This window comes from Sinocyclocheilus grahami, unplaced genomic scaffold (genome assembly GCF_001515645.1).
Source record: "Sinocyclocheilus grahami isolate Dianchi unplaced genomic scaffold, SAMN03320097.WGS_v1.1 scaffold210.1, whole genome shotgun sequence".
Lineage (NCBI taxonomy): Eukaryota > Metazoa > Chordata > Actinopteri > Cypriniformes > Cyprinidae > Sinocyclocheilus > Sinocyclocheilus grahami.
This window is the reverse complement of record NW_015505389.1, coordinates 425,025-450,456: the sequence shown is the minus strand read 5'-3', so window position 1 is coordinate 450,456 and position 25,432 is coordinate 425,025. Positions and strand designations below refer to the sequence as shown.

The following is a 25,432-nucleotide window of genomic DNA, read 5'->3' as shown; positions in this document are numbered from 1 at the left end:
TACAGGTCAACTTACATCTGGATCTGCAGCCAGTCTGTTCAGTTCTGTAGAACAGACTTTCCATTGCACCGATGCTGACATGACGTCTTGCTTGGATCTTCCAAACTCTTTCTTGAATGCATAAATAATTGGCTTTTTCATTCCTCTGGTCTAATGTTCTTTGGGGTCCCTGAGGTCCTTTTCCCTTCTATAAAACATTTCTAAGCTGTAAAGTAACAGTTCTCCCAAAAATGAAAATTGTCATTATTTTCTTCATTGAGATATGTAATGTTATTGCATGTGCTCAGAGGACATGAACGGAGAATATATATATACATAAATAAATAAAAAATTCCCTCACAGAGTTACCAACTGGCAAATTTTACAAATGTAAAATTAAAAGAAATAATCAGTGTTGGGGAAAGTGACTTTTAAAAGTAATGCATTACAATATTGCGTTACTCCATAAAAAAAAGTTACTTTTTATGGAAAGTAATGCGTTACGTTACTTTTGCGTTACTTTTTAAATCTGGACAGGGCTTGCTTGTTTGTTTTTAAAATAAAAAAAGTTCTATTTTTGGCAAATATAAAAGCCTTTTCACACCAAAAGTGAAACGAATAAGCCTCAGGCTGAAGGAAACGTAACAGTATGCACAGTAGAATGCAGAAGACGACATTTCAACACACTTCAGCAATAAAAGAAAGTAATTTGTGCTTATTAGTACGGTTGAACTGGATCATCGAAGGCCAGAAGCAAAGACATTGGTTAATAGAATGGGATTAAATACATAAAGCATATTGGTGTTGTTTAACATTTAATTATTGCAGGTTTGCGTCGTATTTTCTGAGTTGCATTATTTTTATTCATTTTGAGGAATACTGAATCTGTGTGAGTGAGATGAATCAATGCATATTCATATTTATTTTAGAACTGCAGTAACATCTTCTGAGTTCTCTCAGCATGGGGACACCAGAGCTGTCAGTCAATAAATTGGAAAAAAAAAGTAACTTGCGTTACTTATTTGAAAAAGTAACTCCGATACTCTCTTGTAAATTAAAAAGTAATGCGTTACTTTACTAGTTACTTGGGAAAAGTAATCCGATTACGTAACTCGCGTTACTTGTAATATATTACCCCCAACACTGGAAATAATATCAACAATATATACAATATAAGAAAAAAAATAATGTATTCTAAAGACTCCAGTGGTAAATAATGTTTAGCTGTTGGAGCATAATGCACACCACAGTGTCTTTACTGTATTTACGGCTCTATAAAGAAACTATAAATTTCTTTAAGCATTCGATGGCATAAAGCTAATGGACAACCTTCCACTTTATAAACACTTTGTAGATGGCTCATTAAAACAATCTTGGCCAACACAGAGACTTGCTCTGCATTTCTCAATAAATAAACACTTCAATAAAACATTCAAGTAAAAGGTTTATTAATAAAGCCAACCCCAACAATAAATTACACATTCACTTAGATGATCCCTTCTCATGAAATTCTGTTTATCTTAAAATACTTTACAAGAACACAAAGTGTCTGTGGAAAAAAAAAAAGAGAGAAAGAAATAAAAGTGAAATAAAAGCACTTTTGTCACAGTGCATCACCACCAAGCTCCAGTAGTTGATCGTAAATCAGGTGAGGCTGTCGGACGCTTGGGTCGGGAATCTGGGAGCACGGCACTGTGGGAAATATTTCGTAGTGCTTTTTTGAAACCAGATTTTCTTTGTTACAAAATTTAAATACAGTCGTTCTTCCAGTTGTAACACACATAAGACCTTCACCCTTCATATCAGTATAACAGATCATCAAGAGTACACTGAAACGGCACAGAAACACACAGAGGGGCATGTAATCATGTCAGCACGCTACTTACAACAACAGCCCACAACACAAACTCAGCAATCATCCAAACAGCACATAAAACCATCAGGAAGTCTGTGCATTTCAGGAGAAGACGGTCATGTACAGTATGTACAGGAGAGCAAAGATACTTGCTGAGAGAAACAATTGTTTTGGGTCATTTTGTATTAGTCAGGAAGGGAAACTCAAGTCAAGTTAAAGTAGGTAAGTCTATAAAACACATTTGGGTTGTTCGTTTTAACTCTGTTCACACCGCAATACAAAGCGCCCATACTCAAATTTTATGGGTCACATTTTAATTTTTTAAAATGTGACCCATATCAGATACTCATCTTAAACTGACCTGTGTGTAAAGCACCTTCCCGGTTTTGTCATATCATGATATATTCAATTATTTTATGAAACTACACAACCGTTTAAAAGTGTGGGGTCAGTTCTTTTTTTTCAGCAAAGATGCAATAAATTTAACAAAAGTGACACTAAAGACTTTTAAATTAAATAAAAATCAAATGATAGTTGTCGTTATGAACCAAAGAGTCCTGAAAAAAAAAAAATCAGTATCCACATAAGCAGCACAAATGTTTCTTGAGCAGCAAATCAGCATATTATTATTATACTGATTTCTGAAGGATCATGTGACACTGAAGACTGGAGTAATGATGCTGAAAATACAGATTTGATCACAGCAATAAAATTACATTTTACAATATATTAGAGGAATTACAAAAAATAAATCTTGCCGACCCCAAACTTTTTTTGTGGTGTCTATGAAAATATTTCAAACTTTGGACTTCAAGTCATTAATCTACACATTTGAACTTCTGTTATGACTGTTCAAAGCAAGTGTCACAACATCCAAAAGCATTTGGACACTAAAGTTTGAATGTGTTTGCAATATATTTTATATATATGTATACAGGTACATCTCAAAATTAGAATATCACGAAAAAGGTCAATATTTTTTGTCACTCATTTCAGAAAGTGAAACCCATATATTATATAGATTCATTACACAGAGCGAAATATTTCAAGCCTTTATTTCTTTAAATATTGATGATTATGGCTTACAGATAATGAAAATCTAAAATTCAGTGTCTCAGAAAATTAGAATATTGTGAAAATGTTCAATATTGGAAAGTCATGGTGTCACACCCTAATCAGCTAATTACCTCAAAACACCTGCAAAGGTTTCCTGAGCCTTTAAATGGTCTCTCAGTCTGGGTCAGTAGGCTACACAATCATGGGGAAGACTGCTGACTTGACAGATGTCCAGAAGACAGTCATTGACACCCTCCACAAGGAGGGTAAGCCACAAAAGTTAATTGCTAAAGAAGCTGGTTGTTCACAGAGTGCTGTATCCAAGCATGTTAACAGAAAGTTGAGTGGAAGGAAAAAGTGTGGTAGGAAAAGGTGCACCAGCAAGAATTTGGGGGAGCTTCACAAGGAGTGGACTGAGGCTGGCGTCAGTGCATCAAGACCCACTACGCACAGACGGATCCTAGACATGGGCTACAAATGTCGCATTCCTCGTGTCAAGCCACTCCTGAACCAGAGACAACGTCAGAAACGTCTTACCTGGGCTAAGGAGAAAAATAACTGGACTGTTGCTAAGTGGTCCAAAGTCCTCTTTTCAGATGAAAGTAAATTTTGCATTTTATTAGGAAATTAAGGTCCCAGAGTCTGGACGAAGAGTTGAGAGGCACAGAAACCATGTTGCTTGAAGTCCAGTGTTAAGTTTCCACAGTCTGTGATGATTTGGGCTGCCATGTCATCTGCTGGTGTTGGTCCACTGTGTTTTCTGAAGTCCACAGTCAATGCAGCCAGGAAATTTTAGAGCACTCCATGCTTCCTTCTGCTGACAAGCTTTATGAAGATGCTGATTTCATTTTCTAGCAGGACTTGGCACCTGCCCACACTGCCAAAGGTATCAAAAGCTAGTTCAATGACCATGGTGTTACTGTGCTTGACTGGCCAGCAAACTCACCAGACCTGAACCCCATAGAGAATCTATGGGGTATTGTCAAGAGGAAGATGAGAGACACCAGACCCAACAATGCAGATGACCTGAAGGCCGCTATCAAAGCAACCTGGGCTTCCATTACACCTGAGCAGTGCCACAGGCTGATTGTCTCCATGCCGCGCCGCACTGATGCAGTAATTCATGCAAAAGGAGGCCCAACCATGTATTGAGTGCATAGAAATGAACATACTTTTCAGAAGCCTGACATTTCTGTTTAAAATATCCTTTTTTTTATTGATCTCATGTAATATTCTAATTTTCTGAGACACTGAATTTTGGGGTTTTCATTATCAGTAAGCCATAATCATCAATTTAAAAAAATAAAGGCTTGAAATATTTCGCTCTGTGTAATGAATCTATATAATATATGGGCTTCACTTTTTGAAATGAGTGACAAAAAATATTGACCTTTTTCATGATATTCAAATTTTTTGAGATGTACCTGTATTTGCGTTTATTTAGACACAGAACGACCTATATCATATTCAGCACTATATCATATTAAAGCGCAAAAGAAACTACGAACATGCAATGTCATAGTGATGTCATCAGTTAGGTCATGAAGTTACCAAAAAGGTGATTAAAGCTGCCTTAAAGTATTTGTGAGTCAGATTTGAGAACATGTCTCTGAAATGCAGTGGTTTTCAAAACTGTCCTGAAGCAGCAGCACTGTCTCCCTCATCTAACACACCCGATTCAACTCGTCAGCTCATTAATAGAGCCTCTAAGACTTAAGGTGGGTCAGAAAAGATGCGTGTCACGTTCAGCAGCAGCAGCTCTTAAAGGGTTAGTTCACCCAAAAATGAAAATTAGACCATAAATGACTCGCCCTCAAGTCATCCTAGGTGTATACGACTTTCTTCTTTCAGACGAATCCAGTCGGAGTTATATAAAAAAATTGTCTTTGATCTTTCAAGCTCTATCGTTGCAGCCAGTGGGTCTTGCATGCATCAGTCCAAAACAAGTTAAATAAACATCACCCATCCATAAAAAAAAAAAAAAGTGTCTCACACGGCTCCAGGGGGGTGAACAAAGGACTCCTGTAACGAATCAATGCGTTTTTGTAAGAAAAATATCCATATTCAAAATGTAATAATCACTTTAATGTAGCTTGCGCTCACTGTTGTAAACGGAAGCAGCTCCGGGCGGATGACGTATGAGGTCAGCGCTGCGCTGCTTCGAAGTGTCAAAGCGTAGAGATCAAAACAAAACAATGGTCACTTATTAGAAGTACAAAACCAGGATTTGTAAAGAAGAATGTAGGAGGATTTCGATATAAGCCAAGAGGAGACTGGTTTTCCTTTGCTAAAGTAAGGAAACTTTGCTTCCTTTGCTCCCGTGTTAACAATGTTAACAAACATTGGTTTTCACAAGACTCACGCTTCTCATACGTCATCCGCCCAGAACTGCTTCCGTGTACAACTGTTGGCGCAAGCTACATTAAAGTGATTATTAAGTTTTGAATATGGATATTTTTCTTACAAAAACGCATCGATTCGCTACAGGAGGCATCTGTTCACCCCCCGGAGCCGTGTGAGACACTTTTTTTAATGGATGGGCGCTTTTTATTTAACTTCTTTTGGACTGACGCATACAACACACGCTGAGTGGCATTAAACAGCTTGAAAGATCAAAGACAATTTTTTACATAACTCCGACTGGATTCGTCTGAAAGAAGAAAGTCATATACACCTAGGATGCCTTGAGGGCGAGTAATTTATGAGCTAATTTTCCTTTTTGGGTGAACTAACCCTTTAAAGCAGCCAAAATAGCCTCATAACCAGCTGCTGTGGTGTCTGTTCATCAAAGAACAAAAGAAAAGAGGAAATCAATAACTTTTGTAGCTTTAAGGATTAATCTATATTTAAATTTAGAATTTAGTGTTTGATAACTTTATTAAATTTCTGTATATTTCCTACTTGCTGAAGGGCACAGGTAGCTAAATATGACATTTATTATAATGGGTTTATGTGAAAAATGCTTTAAGTTCACTTGAATTAAAAGTTATTTTTTAAAGTCTAATAAATGTTAAAATTGATAGCTCTTAATTATACTGTAATGTTGAATTGCTGTAGTTAATGGTTAAATATTAGGGGGAAAAACACTTATCAGTGATACTCACCTTCAGTCATAAAAAGACGCCATTAAACAAATATAAAACAAAAACATTTTTATTTGTACATTAATTTGAAGACTGAATGTGAAATTATTGCAATATAAAAATATATTTTAAAACTTTAAATGTTAGGCATGATTAATCGCGATTAATTTCAGAAAAAAAATTTGCGTTACATTTTTTAATCGATTGACAGCACACAAATATAAATATATCTCAAACACATTCAGACTGTAATATATATATATATATAAATCGCAGACAGACTAGATGATGCCGAGATCAGATCTCTGTGTGCAGCACCGGCTGCTGTCAGACTCCTTGTGCAAACGAGAATTTCACTGGATTATTACAATTAATGGCAAAAGTTATGTTTGGAAATGTAAACTGATATTTTCTACTGACACACAAAGGAGCATGTTGTTGTTGTTGTTGTAGTAAATACTAATGGCCTAAGACTTTTGCACAGTACTGTATATTAGTCAGATTCAATGGGAATTTTGCTGTTCACACTCGTCGAAAAACAGATCAGTCTCAAATCAGGTTTGGGACACATGCAACTGCGATGTGAACATTGCACTTCTCTTATAATTTGCTTTTTTCCCCAAAATATTTCCATCGGGCCACGGTCTTACATTCCAATGACATTCATCTGCGTGTCGGCTTCATGGTTTGCGCAATTCAATACTTTAATTAATGCTTAAGTTGACAACACATCACTTGGAGGACACATAGACCCCCCCCATCCATGAAGTTCTCTTATTAATACTGACAAACAGCACTACTTGATAAAGAATTATTTCTAACCAACACAACGAAGTGCTTGTCAGGCAAACGCAGCTCTGTCCTTTGAGAGAACTTCAGGAAACGCACGGTCCAATCAAGTGATCATAAGGGCAATAGGATTTAAAAATAAGCCATAAATTATGGTAATCTAAACGAAAAGGAAGATTAAACAATATTTGGGCAATTAGGAAGTAGTGGCGGTTTGGAAATAATCCTTTTATCCTTTATTCTTGTGATAATGTGGATTATAGCATAAACCCACAATTGGAAGAGAAGCCCCCACAAAGTGGGGGGGACTTTGAGACAGATGATTTAAGCCATTGCTTGGAATCAAATTTAGCTGGTTCTGGCATTTACAGCACGCCCCACTTGACAAGGTGAAAAAAAAAAAAGTATGGATACACACAGCATTAAATATTAATGCCTCCGCTTGTCACTTAGGAAAATACGTGTCCTGTGTTTAAAGGGACAGAGGTACTACTGCCACAAGGGCTCATGTCTGAAGTGTCTGTAAAATTGTACAAAACATAGACCTGAATGGTAGTTTCTGTCCCAGAGAATGCTTTCTCCACCTAATTCCTCGGGAACGTAACAGGCTTAGCGTTAGTCTGTTGTGAGCGTGGCGGAAGGGATTACCATTAAGATTCGGCACTCTGGGATTCCAGGCAAAAATGACACAGTGAAGTGGAGATCAAATTCAGCTCGCTGGTATTGTGTGTCAAAGGCGTGAGATCCCCGACTCAGAGAGGCTTACGGTTGTGTGTGTGTGTTAGCATCAATATCCGTTCACACTCCCTGTATGCTTTTCCCTGAAGGTGAGAGGTGTGGCATGCATTAGTACACTGGTGTTTGTTGTAGTGCGCAAGTAACGCTCTCAGTGCTAATACGTGAGGTTTCGTGCGTTTAATCGAGGCTGGTTGTTCAGAGCGTTCATATGAGGATCATTAGGTGTAAAGTATCTCTAGTCAACTCACTTCCACCACAATGCCACGGTCTATTCTAGACTGACTTTCAGTCTTTGATTTCAAGTCAATGTTTAAGGGAATCCTCCGATCAATCAACTGGAGTCATTCTGCTGTCTGAAAGAGCAGCTGGTGCTTTCCACAAATAGTGTACAAATTATGTTACTTTGTTTAAAGCAATTAATGTAGGAATCAGCAACATTCTCTTAAAGGGATAGTTCACCCAAAAATGAAAATTGTCATTTGCTCAATCTCAAGCGGTTTCAAACCTGTATGAAGTCCTTTCTACTGCTGAACACAAAAGAAGATATTTTGAAGAATGTTGGTAACAAAACAGTTGCGGTTCACCACTGATAAAATAAAATACTATGGAAGTCAACGGGGACCAGAAACTTTTCGGATTCCCACATTCTTCAAAATATCTTTCAAAATTATTTTTTATTTATTTTGGCAGGACGTTTGATAGCATGGCAGGAAGTAAATTTCATTTTCTCAATTTTTACACAAATTGTAGCATTGACTGCATTCGCCAATCTCAACCATTCAAATCTGCTATCAAAGAAATCATGGTTCAATCTGTCAGACATGTCCAGAATTTTGGTAATGGGTAGCAAAAATTGCAAGCCTCATACCAAACAAACAGAAAATAAAATACCTCCCTATTTTTTTTACCTCTTTGTGAAAAGCACCAATTTAATTAAGCCACAATCTCAAATCAAGGCTTTCGTTTATGTTGAATTGTTTAACAGCTGGTTCTCCTAAATGGATGCACGTCCTTCACACGTACACAGAGCTGCCTTAAGCACCAAAATCAGTTTCTGATGAGAGGTAAAGACAGAATATATGTGTTTATATTCGTGTCTGTCAGTTACGATATCTGAACTGCCTTACATTTTGATCTTCAATGCACTCGTGTGTTTTTTTTTATTAAAATGCGTATTCACTGATTATTGAAATCTCAAATATTAAAGAATAATTTACCACATGTCCTTTGACACAATATAAACTATTGCCTTGTAATTTTTTTTTTGTAGAAAATGTTTTTAAATTGAGTGATACGAATACAACTCCCTGAAGCCTTTTTGTGCGTAAAGCACAGAAAAACAGATATTGATCCTGTTGTAAAAATGCTCCTAAATTGACTGTTGAAAAAAAAATCAAGGCAGCTGTAAAAGAAGCCGTTATTTGCTGCATGTTTTCCATTTTGCATTAAAGTTGAATTAGCACCGGGAGTGAGGCGAGATCAGCTCTCTTAGAGAACTAAAGAGTTCCCAAGAAAGATGGAAGCCATGAGTCTTTTAGCTGTGCTGTATTAAAACTACATTAGGGCTGGGCGTTAATTTGAATATATACGATATATTCACTATTATGTTGTGGGTAACATAAAACATGATGAATATTGACCATGATTTCAATGCCGTTTTTAGCCATTAAGACCATGCCAGTAGACCACTTTTGCATGCTTTCTTCCAATTCATGAGCAAAGAAAATAAACACTATCAGTTAGCAAATATTGAATTTTTCATGAAGCCAACATAATTTTACAAATATATACTTTTAGCTATAATCACCCAGCCCTAATCTACATGCTCTCTGATGTCTTATGGCGCTTTTCCACTGCGTGGTATGACTCGGCTCGGCACGGTTCAGTACGGTTTGACACGGCTCGGCTCGGTTTGCGTTTCCACTGCAGTTCAGTACCGCTTTAGAGTGGGCGGGATTATTCACATGTCGTTATAGTTGCGCCGCCTCTACTGCCGCGACTCCTGAAAAACTTTTTCATTCTGTGTCGCCCCATCAAGCTCTCGCTGGATCTGCTCCGCTGCTATCAGCGAGAGGAACGTCTGTACTTCCTCAACAGACAACGAAACAGCCACTTTTTGGTTGCTAAAAAAGGTGCGGTTGTTCAAAACAGTTGCGTTCGATCCTTCGCTGGCTGTGCTGATTTAAATCTAGCGGTTCTGTTGTGTTTGTGTCGCACGTTCAGTGACGCAGGTAGTGACGATTCTCTCCGGCCAATTTGTGATCAGCAGAGTTTACACGTCCCATTTTGGTAATGGTACGGTTCACTTGGAACCTCAACCGAGGTGGTACTAAAAAAAGTACCAGGTACTGTACCCAGTGGAAAACCCCCAAAAGTGAACCGTACCGAGCCGTACCATGCAGTGGAAAAGCTCCATTAGTGTTGGAATGTTCTGAGAATTCTGTGGACCTCTATGTTTATCAGGGTCGATGTGGTTTATGGTCAATGGAAGTTGGATATCTGATGTTTTTCCATTAGTAAAACCCCTCTGAAGCCCATCTGGACTATTGTCGATGAAGGTCACAATGTGCTTGTGAACAGGTGAAACAGTAATAAGCATTTAACATTGTAAAGGCTGTTTATCATCAATGAATCAGTTGTACTAAACTGTAAGAGTATCGAGAAAAAACCAAGGACCAGTGCAATAACCCTCTAAAAACCCACTCCTGCCCACAAAGGCCCTGTCCCAAATGGCACCCTCAGCCTACGTGGTACTACTCGAAAAAATATATTCTTCACAGCACAGATAATGTTAGGTAAAAGTCCAAACCATTGTGGATTCAGCAAATGGAGCCTGAACTGAATTGACAAATGGGAAACCCTACAGCGGGGGTCTCCACCCCTGTTTCTTGAAAGCTACCTTCCTGAAGAGTTCAGCTCCAACCCAAATCAAACACACCAGAACCAGCTACTCAGGGTGTTCAGGGTTGCCTGAAAATTACAGGCAGGTGTGTGGGAGCAGGGTTGGAGCTGAAGTCTGCAGGACAGTAGCTCTCCAGGAGAAGGGTTCGAGATCCTTGTCCTACGGTTCTGGACACACCCGAATGAAGACCACAAGACCCTTGTGTGCCATTTTGGACAGGGCCAAACAATATGTTCTTACGTTCACTTCAAGCTCCATTGTCCTAGAAGTTTGCCCCATCTCCAAGATGCTGTCCTTTCACGTATCCCAATCGAGTTCCCTGCATGCAATCCGAACCAGCCTGAGCTCCAGCTCAACAGCATCAGGTCGCTCCTGTGGATTTGCGGACAGCATCTCTCGAATCAGCTGCTTCATGCCAGCGTTCATGCTCTTCTTCCGAGCCGGGATGTGGAGCTCCATCTTGGGATTCTCCAACAGAGCCTCCCCCAATGGGACAATATCCTCCCCCTGCTGTACGTAGCTCCCTAAAAGCTCCTTCTGAGTCTCTACATCCACAAACGTAATCCGTTCCACCATGGCCCATATGATGACCCCCAAAGCAAAGATATCAGCTTTAGCCGTGTAGTGGCCCTCCCAGACCTCAGGGGCCATGTAGAAGTCAGTCCCACAAGCTGTGGACAAGAAACACTTGTTGACGCTGGCCGGTTCTTCAGGGTTCAGGCCCGAACAGGAGCAGACCTTGCTGAGGCCAAAGTCAACCACCTTCAGGGTGGGTTCGGGGGACCCGGCCGGGGTCCTGCCCTGCGAGATGAGAATGTTGTCAGGTTTGAGGTCTCGATGGATGATCTGGTTGCGATGCAGGAAGGCAAGAGCGCTGCCGAGTTGCAGCATGAAGCTGGTGTTGGTCTTGCGGCTGGGTTTGCGGGACAGGAGATAGGCATTCATGTCTCCACCATCGCAGAAGTCCATGACGAACCACAGGTAGTAGGCGCAGTGGGGGTCAAACGTGATCTCACCTTTCAGGGAGGTCTCCACCAACTGAGTGGATATAAATAAATACAAAAATGTTACAACCAGTTGTGTAAAATGGGACTCTTCAACTCCAGTCCTGGAGACTTTAGTACCATTCCCAATTTAACCCCACCTGTCTGTAAATTGGAAGTAGTTCTCAACATTAGCTTAGATTAGCTAGTTCAAGTGTTTTTGGTTTGGATTAGAGCTCAACTCAGCAGGACACTAGGCCTCGAGGGTTGGAGTCAAAGAGCCCTGGTGTAAAGGTTCAGATTTTGTATAGAGATACTTGTGGTCAACTTCTGCAAGACTTTTAATGGCCAATTCTACTATCGTCAGCCAGAAAGTAGAATGGCTGATAGATGACAAATACAATTTGATAGCTTTTATTTTACAGAAGTTACTCCATTCAAGTGTAAACAGACCATGTGCATTGTCCACTTGCATAACCAACTTTTCATTATGGAAATGCCACTATATGTAAGGCCAAATTTTCGTAATGATCTAATAATCTAAAATATTATGAATAATAATTTTGAAAATAGATATTTTTACAGTTCTTCATGGGGAATACACACAATGCAGGGTAATTTCATTTGAAGTCAGTCAGACACATCATAGTTATCTGAGCATTTCAGTGGGGCTGGGAAAAGTCCTTACACACTTCTCATGAGCTCAAAAACATACCCCAAAGTTAACTACAAAAAAAGTATATAAATGAAATTTGTATGCATGCAAAGTTGTGCAAGATATTAAGTCAACAGGATTCAATATTTCCTTTTCCTGAGTGATGAACTTACATTTACACATTCGGCCAACACTTTTATCCAAAGGCTACTTACACCACATTTAAAGGGGACATTGGTTGAAGTATTCACTTTTTTGTTGCATTTGGTTAGGTTTCTGGCATGTCTGCCAGCTCAGTAAAGCTTAAAAGAAAACACTCAACCAGTTTGCTATGGGCTGTCTGAGTCTGAAATAGTGTCATGCAGCGAGCTGTTTCAATTTGCAGCCGGTTTCTCCATTAGATAGCTAGCTATTTGAATAAGACCACCTCCAAGCCATAAATGGATATATTCATGTGTCTTGTCGATACGCTCTACGGGAGAGAGGGGTGGGGTAAGTAGTAGCTCATTATCATTTAAAGAGACATGCACCAAAACTGTGAACAGAGCTGTTCTTGATAAGGTAAAAAAGGGTGTTGTTTTACACGATCATTGAGGAATTTTAACCAAAGTATGTTACAGACATTTCATGAAGACCCTAAAAAAAAAAAAAAAAAAACATACCAACTTGTGGAAAATGGGCATCTGATGTCCCCTTTAAGGTATATTTTTTTCAGTTCAGTTCCCTAAAAATCATACCCATGAACTTGCGGTTGCTAACGCCATGCTCTATTGTTTGAGCTACTGGAATGCTTGCCTGTGCAAAACTTGGCACCATGATGCCAAGGTGTTGTGTGGTCTGCTAAGTTGTAGCTACGCAACTGCTAAGGTGTTGTAAGTGGGGTTTTAACACAAGGTTGCTGAGAGGTTTAGGGTGGTTGTTAGGGCACTGCTTGGGCCAGTAAGCAACCATCCAGAAACCAGGTCAAAAGATTGGGTCTCTCCTTCAATTCAAGTCCATGGATTTTTTTCACTTGTTTTATGATCCACTGGGGGAAATCATAAGTTAGATCACTTAGAAATAAAATGGCACACTTCTCTTCAACAAACTGCATGATTTGAGGGATCATTCATGACTGTAGCACAAAATTTTTTTAACTTCCAGTTATTTCATCCTGTTCTAGTATTGTTTGCTTGCTGAGGATACTCTAGGGGAAGTTTAGTAGGAGAAAACTGAAGCTGTTCTGGGAACGAAGCCAAACTGTAGCTGAAATCTTAGAATGACTCACAACAACCCACATGCTACTAAAAGACTATAATCACACATCAACATCCATCAAAACACGATCACTTAGAGAGAGACAACAGCTCTCTTTCAAAACCTAGTGAGCTGGTATTGAGTTGGATGTAGGGCTGGACGATATGGCCAAAATTTATATCACGATATATTTCTTAATTTCGGTCGATACGATATAATTCCGATATCGATATGAACACTATTTTAAAAAGCCTTGTAAAAACTGCCAAGAACGCCCACAACAGATGTCTTTATGAAAAATGAATTTGTATAACACTTTAGAAAATTAATGTTCACCTTTTATCTGTATTTAGCCTTCATACAAACAAGAAATGTGAAATCACTGTCAAATAAACATCTATTATTATGCTGAAAACAGCCAAGTAGAATTTTTTCAGGTTTCTTTGATGGATAGAAAGTTCAGAAGAACAGCATTTGTCTGAAATAGAAATCTTTTGTAACATTACAGATGTCTTTATCATCACTTTTGATCAATTTAAAGCATCCTTACTAAATAAAAGTATTAATTTCTATAATTTCATTCCAAAAAAAAAAAGAAAGAAAGAAATCATACTGACTCCAAGCTTTTGAATGGTATAGTGTATAATGTTACAAAAGCTTTTTATTTCAGATAAATGCTGATCTTTGGATCTTTCGGTTCATCAAAGAATCCTGAAAAAAAAAATTCTCAACTGTATATTGATAATCAGCAAATTAGAATGACTTCTGAAGGATCGTGTGACACTGAAGACTGGAGTAATGATGCTGAAAATACAGCTTTGTATCACAGGAATAAATTACATTTTAAAATATATTCCAATAGAAAATATTTCTAAATTTTGCTGTTTTTGCTGAGCTTTGGATCAAATAAATGCAGACTTGGTGAGCAGAAGAGAATTCTTAAAAAAAAAAAAAAATCTTACCGTTCAAAAACCTTTGACTGGTAATGTAGGGTGGCTGATTATTGTTATAGATTGAAACAAATGTGCTTCAGACAGGATAAAGAATATGAAAAGTGCTCCGAGTTGCTGCAGAAAAAAAGAACAACAACAAAAACATGTTGCTGGAGACGGGCTTATTGAAAATTGAAAAACTGCTTGTCTGCCAGCAGGAGGTGCTTTTAGAGCGGTAGAACTAGCGGGTTCTCCAGTAACGGCTGTAATCAATCAAAGCAGCTCCGCTCATGAACGCTACTTTATCAGATCAAATTAAAATGTCATCTAAACTATTCTGAAGACAGTCGGTTCCCTTCAGAGATACATTCATATAAAACACTCGCGCCACGTTTTGATTTTGAAACGTGCAGTGCTCCTGTTTATTCAACGAAGTCAAACGGCACAAATAAATCAATGTATGGAAAACACTGGTAATGTATATCGAAATATCAGAAAGGTGTTTAAAAATCATATCACCGTTATTGAAAAGAATTATATCGCGATACATATTGATATTGAATTATTGTCCAGCCCTAGTTGGATGCCAGCGTGTTATGCTAATGCTGTGTTCTATACATAGTTGGGATGTAGGATATTGCATTGCACACATAAGTTGAGGTATGAAAAAATGCTACTGTTAACTTTGTAAATGTTTGACTGTCTCCTGGCAAGCCGTGGTGGATAAATGATGCTATGATTATCAACAGCGAGGATCATTTACTGTGTTTTGTGTCTGCTAACATTTACTTAATAGGTCATTTTGGAAATTGGACTCGCCGAAGCAAATTATTTGCTTAAAAGTAAATGTTTGTTATTGTCCATGCACATTTTTCTTGGAGTCAGCATTTTTACCTGACTTCACACATTGCATCTTTATAAAATGTAAGTTCTAGATTTTAGGAAGATTGAAATTGTGACTGAATGGAATGCAGAACAGTAAGCACAAAAATACATAGCAAACACAGATAACGGGAGAAGTTACTCATTTGAACTGGATGGAGCCATTTTTATACATTGCAGCACTGAATTAAAATTCAAGCATTTGTATAATTCATTTCTCTCCACTCAGTCGGTCATCTTGCACAAAAAAAGACGGGAAAATATCTATGCTGTCAGGGGTATTAAGAGTAGCTTTATACATGCTATAAAGTAGAGGTGTCTTATACAAAGACAGTTTGCAAGACAAGTATCATATTGACTGAATGATAGGGTGGTCCACACTATCAAGTTATGCAATTACACAACCAGCTTCGGGTTTATGTTTTCCTCACCATTGCAGGCTATTGCAAAACAGAGCACCAACCTATGAATGCTGCGCCATCTGTCTGCACAGGGAACCAATCAGAGCACATCTCTTAAAGTCGATCTCATCTGAAGCACAGCAACAACAATGCTGTCCACATGATGCGTGTTCCTGCTGCATCTCATGTGTTGGCACATTTAACCACATCCTTCTCTTGATAACTGGTTTCATGTTTCAAGATTAGCTTTGCTTTCTCAAAAAGCTTGTTCAAAACATAAGACCGTTTTCTTTAGATTCAAATCTATCTTCCCTAAACAAAACAAATGGGCTTTGTATACTTGAAATCGTAAACGGGGTCATTTTAACCCTGTTTAATGCAATACATGTAATCCATATACACACTGTGCATTTGTAAACTCTGGATTGACAGTTATTTGTATTTTACAAGACTAATGAAAGTGATTGGACAAGCACAGCACACAAAGAAAACATGTGACCTGTGGCAATACCTGTCAGTCTATCTATGGTCAAGAAAAAAACACTCTAGCCATTTTTTAACTATTTCCCTAAGATACTACAGCGTGTGAAGTCTATGCGAAAGTGCATGGATATTTAAGGAGCCAGGCATTGTTTAGTTTATTATTGGTTGTCTCTTGCTAACATTCACGCAACCAAAAGCATGGTTAAATTGACTTTAAAGGTTAAAGGCAGAGTAAAAGGCAGATTTCTGGTAGCCAATGTTGATATTTGAAATCACCAAAACAAACACACCCCTACCCCAAAAGGGTCTCGCCCCTATTTTGATAGCTCCGCCCCACACATACGTACGCAACCCAGGCAACGATTAGTTCTGTGAAACAAAGCAAAACCAATGTTACACTGTGTCTACACCGGCCGTGAGCGGCGCGGCGCAACAAATCCCCGACAGAAACCTGCTGCCGGGTTCTATTTATGACGTGCTGACACAAATTTCAAATGGTTTTCAGCGGTGGTTTGATCGCGTCCAGTGTAGGCAGACTTTAGCTGTTGTAGACACAGTGTTACTCAGCTATCGAGAAGAAACAAAGCAACCTCGGCGTCCGATCGCAGGCCTCCGCTCCTTGAGTTCTCTCTAGCACTGGAAAGCTGATCCGATATTTACACGGGTCCTACGTCTTGCCTTATCGTTCCGCAGACGTGTTCCTCTGTTGTTTTTTATCCGCCGTCTCTATCTTTCTGTCGCTCGGCTCGGCTAGTCTTCGTCCCGTGCACTGAAAGCTCCACATCACGAGTAGACACGCCCCTTACTGCTGATTGGCTACAAGTTTGTTTTGCTATTCGGCCCGAATCAGTTTTCTAAAGTGTTTTTGAAAAATCCCATACCCTGCCTTTAAAAACGGTGACAACCTCAAAATTGTGTGAGAAATGTCACTTTACCTGATGCTGAAATTGCTGAAGGCTTTGCACAGACAGAGGTCAGCAGACAAATGGCCCTCTGCAGGCTCGTAATTATAGCAGCAAGAGTGCTAATCAACCTCATCTCAAAGGCCAGGATTAACAACCTATTACTGTGCTGCTGTGCACTCTGGCTTACTTCCACTCAGTCACAACATCCTCACGTCTTCATGGGACTTGACCCGACACAAAAGGGCATACAATACTATAATCACCCACTTATATTATAGAGTGCCATCTGCCTTGTAGCATAGTCCAAGTAGTTTTACTGTGCTGTACTTTATCTTGCTCACAGTCACTATTAGATTGTCAGAGCAGTCAAATCTGTATGTATGCACTGTTTGTGAAGACAATGATAGTATTATGCCATAAACAGTTATTTATTTGTTGAATCTGTCCATTACACTACTTAAGAAACCTGCCTGGTCAGTGTGTGGTGGACATGGTCTTAAACTCAAAATCATACGGTGATGCTGTAATGCTGCCTTTAAGTTCTTCTGGGAAGTTCCTACTTACGAAAGTAGTAAATGCAATGTAAAGTGCGATTTTCAGAATAAAATGAGCGCAAGGGACATTTTCATTTCCCGTTTTGCACATTAGGGGTGCAATCGATGCTTTATGTATTTTAGGATTATGTTGGAAAGAATGATGGATAATGTAGTTGTCACATGAAAAAAGCATAATGATAAAACAATGCTAAAAGAAGCTTTATAGCTACACTTCAACAGTATAGAAAATAGGGCTCTATGGGTCTATTTTAAATAAATGGGTCTAGATATGGGTCTATTTTAAATAAATTTACATGCATGCAGCTCAAGATATATTTATTTGCTAGAAAACCAACTAAAAGTGTGATGGTTTAATGCTTGATGCAAGTAATAATATTGTTGTTAAACAGCTGTACTATAAAATCCTTTGTATTATTTTTATTAAATACTTATTTAAATTTGACAATACATGTCTTGTTTTTATGTAAAAACTAGAACACAAATCATAATTATTATTTCATCGACTTATTGAATGGGTAACAAACAGCAGGAATGTATGAAAACTTGAGTGGAAAGAGTTTTTTTTAAACGGTTCACTTTATGGTTACTGAAAGAGGTTTGATTTGGTTCTTGTGCAGAGTATTCAGTGTCAACACCCAGATTTTTCAAGTTTCCCCCCAAAACGTTCATTCATTAGTATGTGATAACTATATGTGAGCCTGGAGCACAAAAGCAGTGTTAAGTCGCTGGGGTATATTTGTAGCAATAACCAACAATACATTGCATGGGTCAAAATTATAGATTTTTCTTTTATGCCAAAAATCATTAGGATATTACGTAAAGATCATGTTCCGTGAAGATATTTTGTAAATTTCCTACTGTAAATATATTAAAACTTAATTTTTGATTAGTCATATGCATTGCTAAGAACTTCATTTGGACAACTTTAAAGGCGATTTTCTCAATATTTTGATTTTTTTGCACCCTCAGATTCCAGGTTTTCAAATAGTTGCATCTCAGCCAAATATTATCCTATCCTAACAAACCGTGCATCAATGGAAAGCTTTTTCAGCTTTCAGAAGATGTATAAATCTCAATTTCGAAAAATTGACCCTTATGACTGGTTTTGTGCTCCAGGGTTGCATATGAATATAGTGATTTGCATTTCCTCTTGTTTGCCATCATGTTCTTTGATTTGCCTCTTGTAAACCTAACACAAAACTAAACTCGATGGGCTGTGTGTTGGGTGTGCTTGCAGGTTGGACACATACTTCCAGATAGAGCGAGGAGCTGGAGCCGTGGCTCATGCGCTGGGCGAGACCGTCTCTCTGGAGAATGCATTCCTCCAGGTGGATGACGTTGGGATGCTGGCTCTGGATGCTGCTCAGGGCCCAGAACTCCCTCAAGGCCAGCTCTACGTTCTCTGGGGAGTGACAGCGGATCTTCTTCACAGCCACGCGAGCTCCGGTCTGCCGTACAGCTGCCTCGTAAACCACACCGTAACTGCCCCGGCCCACCTCCTGGATCAGCTCGTACTTGGCTTGACTGCTCACCATCCTCTTCTTCCTCACCTGTATGGTGTGAAAGAAAGCCGAAACACACAGTATACCATGAGTGGAGTCACGGAGATATTTGTATCGAAAGCCACTTTTAAATGACAAGCCTATCTTGTGACTGAAGTCATTTTTGCTCCACCAGCAGCACCAAACAGACATGCCAAAACTTTTTTTTAAGCAAGTGTAGACAACAAACGCCATTTAAAGTGATGGCTAATAGAAAAGTATTCACAATATACTATTACCATACTGACAAACTAAAGACTTTATCAAATGTATTTGCAGATCAATTTATTTTAGATGTTAATTAGGGATGCACCAATATGAAAATTTTGGCCGATACCGATAACCGATAATCCTTTATTTTTGAAAGCCGATAACCGATTTTTCTTATTGGGCCGATACCGATAACAGAAAAAATTTGCATTTATCGGCCGATACCGATATGGTGGCCGATATATCGTGCATCCCTAATGTTAATTTATCATCAAGTATTTTAGATCAAGTTTTGGCAATTTTGTTGTGGTTTTGCCCCTTTTTTTAAAGTTTAGTTTGAATTATTTTAGTACTTGAACTTAAAGGGATAGTTCACTGAAAATCTAAATTACCCCATACTTGCTCTCAAGCCATCCTAGGTGTATATGAATTTCTTCTTTCAGATGAATACAATCGGAGTTATTTAAAAAAAAAAAAAAATGTCCTGGCTCTTCCAAGCTTTATAATGGCAGTGAATGGGTGTCGAGATTTTGAAGCCCAGAAAACTGAATCCATCCATCATAAAAAGTGCTCCACATGGCTCCGGGGGTTAATAAAGGCCTTCTGAAGTGAAGCAATGCGTTGGTGTAAGAAAATGATCCATATTTAAAACTTTATAAACGGTAATCTCTAGTTTCCGCTAGCTGTTGTACCCGCCGGTGCTTTTGCTGCACCTACGTCATCCGCTGGAACGCCAGCTAGAGATTACAGTTTATAAAGTTTTAAAGATAGATATTTTTCTTACACAAATGCATCGATTCACTTGAAGGCCTTTATTAACCTCTCTGATCCGTGTGGAGCACTTCATATGGATGGACGCACTTTATTTTGCTTCAAAATCTCGACACCCATTCACTGCCATTATAAAGCTTGGAAGAGCCAGGACATTTTTAATATAACTCTGATTGTATTCGTCTGAGAGAAGAAAGTCATATACACCTAGGATGGCTTGAGGGCGAGTAAATCATGGGGTAATTTTCATTTTGGGGTAAACTATCCCTTTGAACCAAACAAAATTAGAAATGTTGCTCTGGCAACTAGTTTTTTTTAATAGGCCTATACATTTTGTCTCATTTCAGTTAATTTATTTATTTATTTTTATTTCAACTAATAAAAAGAATCATCATTACTGCTGTGAATAACAGGGTAATTTAAGGAAATTCTCATCTTTAGCAATTCTCAACATGAATATCAATTTTTCATACTGTATATAATGTTGTGAAACATGTAAAATTGTTTGATTTATAGTTTTTATATTATAGTGTAGACAGTACATTCTATAATATAAATCTGAAGTATTTATACATATTTTTTGGCTACTTTGGTCACATAATGCCCAATATATGAAAATAATTATAACCGTATTATCAGCCAGAATGTTATTCTAAGCGCACTCCTTTTCCAAAGCAGGGATGTTGCTCCATTATCACAATGGTTCCAGCTGGCATGACACCGAGATCAATATCATCTGCAATGTTGATTTCAACTGTACTGTAGGAGAACAAAACTGCTCATAGTCTATGGTCCATTACAGCAGCAAGCTGTTGTATCAAGTTTCTCTTAACATCACTTGTTATGCAACAATTAGTCTCAGTCTCAGACAGACTGTCCGATGAACTGAACTGGCAAGAGCTGCCAATTCCAGTTGCATTGACTGACCGCTACACAACTTCTGGGGGTCAGGGTGTGCAACTTTTTGTTTGTTTTCTCCAGTCTGCCAGGAATAAAACAGTTTAATAGCATGAGGCAGCAGGCTATGGCTAGTCACAGAATTGGCCAACAATTGTAGGGTTCAAAGCCATGAATCTATGAAAGATATTCAGTTTTGTTTGAGGCAATTAGTAGCAAAGCATCACCAGGTACCTCGGATCACAAGTCATTTTCCACCAACTCTGACTTTTCAAACTTTAACAAACACTGTTGTGTCGTTATTTGAACAAGCTGAAATTTGTTGTACAGTAACTGTATATCGTAATAGTATCAATTTTCAGATTTTACGTAAAAAGCAAACTGTGGTTGCTCGCTTTACATGCAAGTCAGATATCAGCTGCTTTCGGTCTAGTGGGTGGTGTTTGGCCAGACGCTACATAATGAAATAGTCTTGTCAATAATCTGGCTCTTCAAGATAATACAACAGAGTAGGCTTCATCTCACTTATTTGCTGCATACCAGTTTCTCTAAAAGATGTTTCTAAGAACATGTTTTGAAAACTGACAATATTTTAGTGTCCAAAGATATGAATGTCATGCGTCATCTTTCAGAGCAACAGTAGTGTTAGGAGTTCACATTCAGGACCACTTAAAAACCAAGTCAACTGAACCCATTTAATATTTATAACTGGACGAAGTATTTTGCTATTGTCACAACCTTTGATTTTTGAAACAGCTTGAGCAGATCTTTCCAAATGACCTCTATTAAAAGTTTTTTTTTATTTTTAATTGCATGCATTTTTGTCGTTTTAAGCTTATTTTCATCTGCAAGTGTCACGTAGTCTCTCAAATGCTTACTTGGTCAACTCCACATTTACCCGCAAACCTGCTTTGTCTCTTTCAATGGTCCATTTTTTATTATTGCATCGTTATTATCAACACTTATAATAACCACTTATAACATAAACATAACCAAACCAACCAACAGACAATGTCTGGCTTTTACAATTCTAGTGAAGGAGAAAGGAGAAAGAGATAAAATAAATAAATAAACAATAACAAACCCATAAAAATATTTAGTTCAAGCTCAGGTTTTGACCCTTTCAATCTTTTGTCATAAACTCTATTTAAAAAAAATTTAAAAGGCAGATTTTGAATTTTTTAGGAGCTAAAGTTGTTTAGATAAGGGTCTATTTAAAAAATATATATATATATTTGTTTACTACGTTACACCTTGCACCTATAATATGCAAGTCCAATTCTCTTTTTTGTGTTCACTTATTTCGTACTGAAACAAGACAGTATCTACCCTAGGCAACTACCCGAGACCAGCATGAAATATGCTCATGACAGTTGATGGGCCAATGTTGCGCGTCTGTCACGAAAGCTTATTATTTGCACGTGTTTTTAAGCCTTGCCAATTAAAACATTCAAGAGATTTTAAAGGGGTCATATGATGCGGCATTTAAATACAAGTAGATGCAAAAGAACTCAACTGAGTAACGCGCTGTGTTCGGTGCGCATCTGTGTGCCGCGTCTCATGCTGCGTTCAAGTCCTCCCGAGTCGTTCGTACTTACGAGTTGACAAGTCGTAATTACGACGTCAGGTGCGTTCAAGTCAGTTTAGTCGGCGGTGTACCTTCTTTTAATAAATTACAAGAAAATACAACAGGGTCTGTTAACTCCGCTTATAGAAAATGAAGAGCAAAGAATTCGCATCAGGTGTGTTTTGCGTTTTTAATATATTTTTTAGACCAGGATCCCAGTATAACTGATTTTCAGCATCAACAAACACTAAAATACAGAGATTAAAAAAAGATGTTAGCTAAATGCAACATGGCAAATCAAAAGATTTTTCACCTATAGGTGCAAAAATGATAGCATTTGTTTTACTTGGATTTCATTAACTAGCTGCGTAACAAGAACATGACCAATTTAAGTTTATAGGACAACTAAACTATCAACTTTAACAAAAATTTACCGTCAACTACAGACGTTGCATCCATCGAGTCCGCCATGTTTCTCATTGACACGCCCCCAACTCGGAAACTCGGGGCTTAAAGAAAATGCTGAGTTTCCCACTCGTAATAACGACTTTGTGGCGGTGTTCATGTGCGTTCAACTCGTAAATACGATCTATCCGACATGACTAGAACGCACCATCAGACGTGCAAACACCGAATTAAGTTCTCCTTTGCATCTTCTTGCAATTGAACGAACAAATACACCTCATCAATTTAAACATTCAAGCACAAAAAGACGTGAAAGAACTAAATTCACTAGCCTAATTTACTAGCTGCTGTCGGTGTCCTTGTTGTTAATCCAAGATAATAAATCCCCATTGCTCTTAACTGAATTAGTTTTAAGAAGAATTAATCTATATTTAATTTATGCAGTGAGGACTACGCAATGATATTTTACATTTGATTATTCTGTTTCTGTACCTGAACACCTTGAAAAATCTTAAACAGTGTTTATAGTATCTTCGTTCTATTTATTTACGATTTCAAACAGGGCCCACGGGTACAACCTGCACCGGGGCCCCGCAAACCCCACCTAGGGCCCTGCCTACTAGGATAACACTACATTAATTTCTTACCACTGAATTAACGGGATGCGCTTCTATCTTTCGGTCAGTAAAACTTCTCGGTAAACATCATGTTCTCTTCAGTTAGATGTGTTATGATATGCTTTTCAGACTACGCTTAACTTTGTCTAAATATTTCAGCTATAAAACTGGATTTATCGTATCACTTAATATCAACACTTTATTAAAAGCTTGTTTCAGACATGGCATTCTGCAAAATATAGTTTATGAAAAAAAATACGCCTTTCAGCATTAGAACAATCTCTCTGTTGGTCATCACTCAGAAACATCTGCATGGTTATGAAAACACAACTACAAATAATCTACAGGGAGGTTCCCAAAAAACAATAAGCAAATGGGAACGTTAGAGGAGCGTTCTGTGTTTGTAGGGTAGCCTATTACAAGTGAGTGGGAGGGACTTTATCATACTAGAAGGCATTTGATTGGACAAAAAAAAAGGTACACACACCTGAGTGAAAGAAGATGCCACAAAAATGTAGCGTTTAGAATGTTCTTGTTAATCATTCTAAAGGTAAATGAAAGTTCCACTAAATTAGGCATTACTCGTGTGCAAAGATATAGCCTGGTGATTTCTCATGTTAAAACGCCATTAGTGCGAATGGTAAACAAACGCGACAGCGCTGCAGACACGTGTGTGTGTGTGTGTGTGTGTGTGTGTGTGTGAGAGAGAGAGAGCAGCTTGACTTGAGGAAGCAGCGATCAAAGGGCAAAGCTAAGGTTACACACACACTGTAATCTGACGGAGTAGTCAAGCAGGAATCGCAAGTGGGAGGGACTTTAATCATACTAGAAGGCATTTGATTGGACAAAAAGAAAAGGTACACACACCTGAGCGAAAGAAGATGCCACAAAAATGTAGCGTTTAGAATGTTCTTGTTAATCATTCTAAAGGTAAATGAAAGTTCCACTAAATTAGGCATTACTCGTGTGCAAAGATATAGCCTGGTGATTTCTCATGTTAAAACGCCATTAGTGCGAATGGTAAACAAACGCGACAGCGCTGCAGACACGTGTGTGTGTGTGTGTGGGTGTGTGCGTGTGTGTGTGTGTGTGTGTGTGAGAGAGAGAGCAGCTTGACTTGAGGAAGCAGCGATCAAAGGGCAAAGCTAAGGTTACACACACACACTGTAATCTGACGGAGTAGTCAAGCAGGAATCGCAAGAAAACACTCGCGTGCTGTGTTTGTAATGCAGTGCTAGTGCAGTGTAAAAGGCCTGTCGGTTGTCTCTTTCGCCCACAGCGCCGCTGTTTTCTCCTCTCCGGCTGGATAGAAGCATGATATTATAGATTGCAGCAGCCCATCACCGCGAGAGCAGATATGCTCGATGCTCATATGTTGCCGTGACAGTAACAGTTGAAGGTGTTTTTCATGACAAAACCCTTCCAGCAGCGCCACATGCACCTGCGCAGCAGTCCGACACACATGCTCGGACAAAGAGTCCTGCTGCACGCACGCACGCACACACATACATACATACAGAGACAAACACGAGCAGCATTACCTTTACACGGTGTTATTCCCAATGTAGCTGATTTCCCTCTGCTCTGCTTTGCTTTTCCTGGCAGCCATTATAAGCGCGAGGCCGCCGCCGCACACACTCCTCGCCTTTCTTACAAAATAGTGTAGTGTAGCGAAAATGAGAAACACCGCCCTCTCTCTCTCTCTCTCTCTCTCTAATGACACATCAGCTGTGTTCTGCCGACCAAAATTCACCATGGTAACTGCAGTTTCACCAAGAGACTTTACGTTTACTTAAAGGGGTCATATGATGCGATTTCAATTGTTCCTTTCTCTTTGGAGTGTTACAAGCTCTTGGTGCATAAAGAAGATCTGTAAAGTTGCAAAGACTAAAGTCTCAAATCCAAAGAGATATTCTTTATAAAAGTTAAGAGTTAACCACGCCTACCTAAAACGGCTCGTTCTAACACGCCCCCACATGTCTATGTCA

General features: G+C 38.7%; 1 protein-coding gene across 2 annotated transcripts; it reads right to left on the bottom strand.

Moving 5' to 3' along the window:
* Positions 1 to 1,446: 1,446 nt before the first annotated feature.
* pdik1l (PDLIM1 interacting kinase 1 like) lies at positions 1,447 to 25,152 on the bottom strand. Of its 2 annotated transcripts, XR_001610314.1 has the most exons (4): positions 24,986 to 25,152; positions 18,687 to 18,986; positions 10,643 to 11,440; positions 1,447 to 1,671 (listed from the first exon to the last, which is right to left on the bottom strand). XR_001610314.1 is itself a non-coding variant. In XM_016286486.1 (3 exons), exons 2-3 carry the CDS (start codon positions 18,969 to 18,971, stop codon positions 10,700 to 10,702), a joined length of 1,026 nt encoding a protein of 341 aa, XP_016141972.1. In that variant the 5' UTR covers positions 18,972 to 18,986; positions 24,986 to 25,152; the 3' UTR covers positions 9,895 to 10,699. The 2 variants fall into 2 exon arrangements, 1 of the variants encoding a protein (XP_016141972.1); XM_016286486.1 differs by lacking the exon at positions 1,447 to 1,671 and having other exon boundaries at positions 9,895 to 11,440.
* Positions 25,153 to 25,432: the final 280 nt, after the last annotated feature.

What these genes read in the sequence shown, in the direction of transcription:
- pdik1l (XM_016286486.1), bottom strand. Translation starts at nt 18,971, where the DNA reads ATGGTGAGCAGTCAAGCCAAGTACGAGCTGATCCAGGAGGTGGGCCGG. An exon ending in GCTCCTCGCTCTATCTGGAA is followed by an intron (nt 11,441 to 18,686) that starts GTATGTGTCCAA and finishes ATATCCACTCAG; the next exon opens with TTGGTGGAGACCTCCCTGAA.